Source organism: Amborella trichopoda, chromosome 3, assembly GCF_054954075.1.
Source record: "Amborella trichopoda isolate Santa Cruz 75 chromosome 3, AtrichopodaSantaCruz75HAP2 v2.0, whole genome shotgun sequence".
NCBI classification, from domain to species: Eukaryota; Viridiplantae; Streptophyta; class Magnoliopsida; order Amborellales; family Amborellaceae; genus Amborella; species Amborella trichopoda.
In genome coordinates, this window is record NC_142338.1 from 50281565 (window position 1) to 50283033 (window position 1469).

The 1469-nt window shown below is 44.5% G+C and overlaps 1 protein-coding gene across 1 annotated transcript; it reads left to right on the plus strand.

The window, feature by feature from the left end:
- The first annotated feature begins 434 nt into the window (after positions 1–434).
- LOC148782934 (protein INAPERTURATE POLLEN1-like) lies at positions 435–1001 on the plus strand. Its single transcript, XM_088860413.1, has one exon. The coding sequence runs from the start codon at positions 435–437 to the stop codon at positions 999–1001; it is 567 nt and encodes a 188-aa protein (XP_088716539.1).
- Positions 1002–1469: the final 468 nt, after the last annotated feature.

The following is a 1469-nucleotide window of genomic DNA, read 5'->3' on the forward strand; positions in this document are numbered from 1 at the left end:
TCGATTTCTTTTGTTTCAATCCTCTGCTGAATTTCTTATCTTTCTCTCCTCTGCTGAATTTCTCATCTTTCTCCTCTGCTGAACTCCTTTTCTCTCCTCTGCTTAATTCTGGTCTCTCTCAGTTGAATTCTTCTTTCTCAGTTGAATTCTTTCTCCATTGAAAAAGATATTGTTTGCAATTTCGACAGGTACGTCCTCTCCATATTTCCTTATCTCTGATCTTCTCTCTATTCTGCAAAGAGGGAATGATAGATTGGTTCTTGTTTATCTTTTTTTAAGATTACAAAATCAGCAGCATGAAGAAAAATCTATGCTGCCTATCCAGAAAGAAGGGCAACGTGGTGAAAAAGAAGTTGAGATTCTTCTTCAAGGATTATTTCAATGAGTGGGTAAAGTGTATGGGGACCAGGCTCTTGCCCTCCCTACGCCGCGCCATGGACTCTTGCGTCCGCCTCCACAAGACGGGTGGCGGCACCGCAGATGCTGCCATCGAGAAGTGCCTCTGCAAACCCGTGACCATGCTCCAATCCCACTTCATGGATTTGTTAGACATACTAGATGTCGCCGTGTTGGCGGAGCCGATACATTGTCTTGCCCACAATCCACTCCGTGACGCCGATCCCTGCTCCTCCTTGTGGCTGGGTGGCTGCCATCCCTACCTCTTCTCAGCCCTTTTGCATGTCCTCCTTAACTACAATAATAGAAAACCGACCATGTTCGATCTCTCATGGGCCAAAGGCACATCTAAAGCTCAGAAAGAGATGGCAGAGAGGGTGGAAATAGAGGTGAGAGCGATGACACCCGCGCTCGAGCAGAGGTTTAAGGCTCTGCTCGCGGTGGATGGTGCGGGTAAGGAGGATGACATGAGGATCACATTCTTGAATGGGAACTCGTTGAGAAGGAGCTTGTTTGTAGAAGTGATGGGGGAGACCAACCTGCACCAGAAGGCGAGATTCCTAGTAGGACTTGCTTCGTCTTACTTTGATTTTAGCTGCCCCTAGCCCTACTCATCTTTCAACCACCAAGTTCACACATTACTCGACATTCGTTTTTTTTTTACGACTTTTATGGAAGGCTCCACGAGTCATGAACATCAGATTTCTGTTTGCTTAGGTGCCGTCTTTTTGTTCCAAATGTGCAGTAATAATGGAGGTCAAATTTGTATTTCGCACAAGAACAACAATGGCGACGTTTATTGCTAAGTGAAAGAATTGAAAACTGGTAATCTTTTCCATTGGGCAGCGTTTTGTTAATAACTGGGTAAAGAAAATGTCTCACTGATGAATAGTGGAAGTTACTCCCATCCCATCTTCCCTTGTAAATGGGAAGAGGAAAGAATGGTGCTATGCCTCAGCATCTAAACATCGCTAAATGGTACAGAGTTGTTTGTTCAGTCTCTTTGGTCACTCTTGTATTACAAAATGCTGCTAAATGGTACCTATCCTTCGAGAAACAATCAGTTATCCTTA

What these genes read in the sequence shown, in the direction of transcription:
- LOC148782934 (XM_088860413.1), top strand. Translation starts at nt 435, where the DNA reads ATGGACTCTTGCGTCCGCCTCCACAAGACGGGTGGCGGCACCGCAGAT.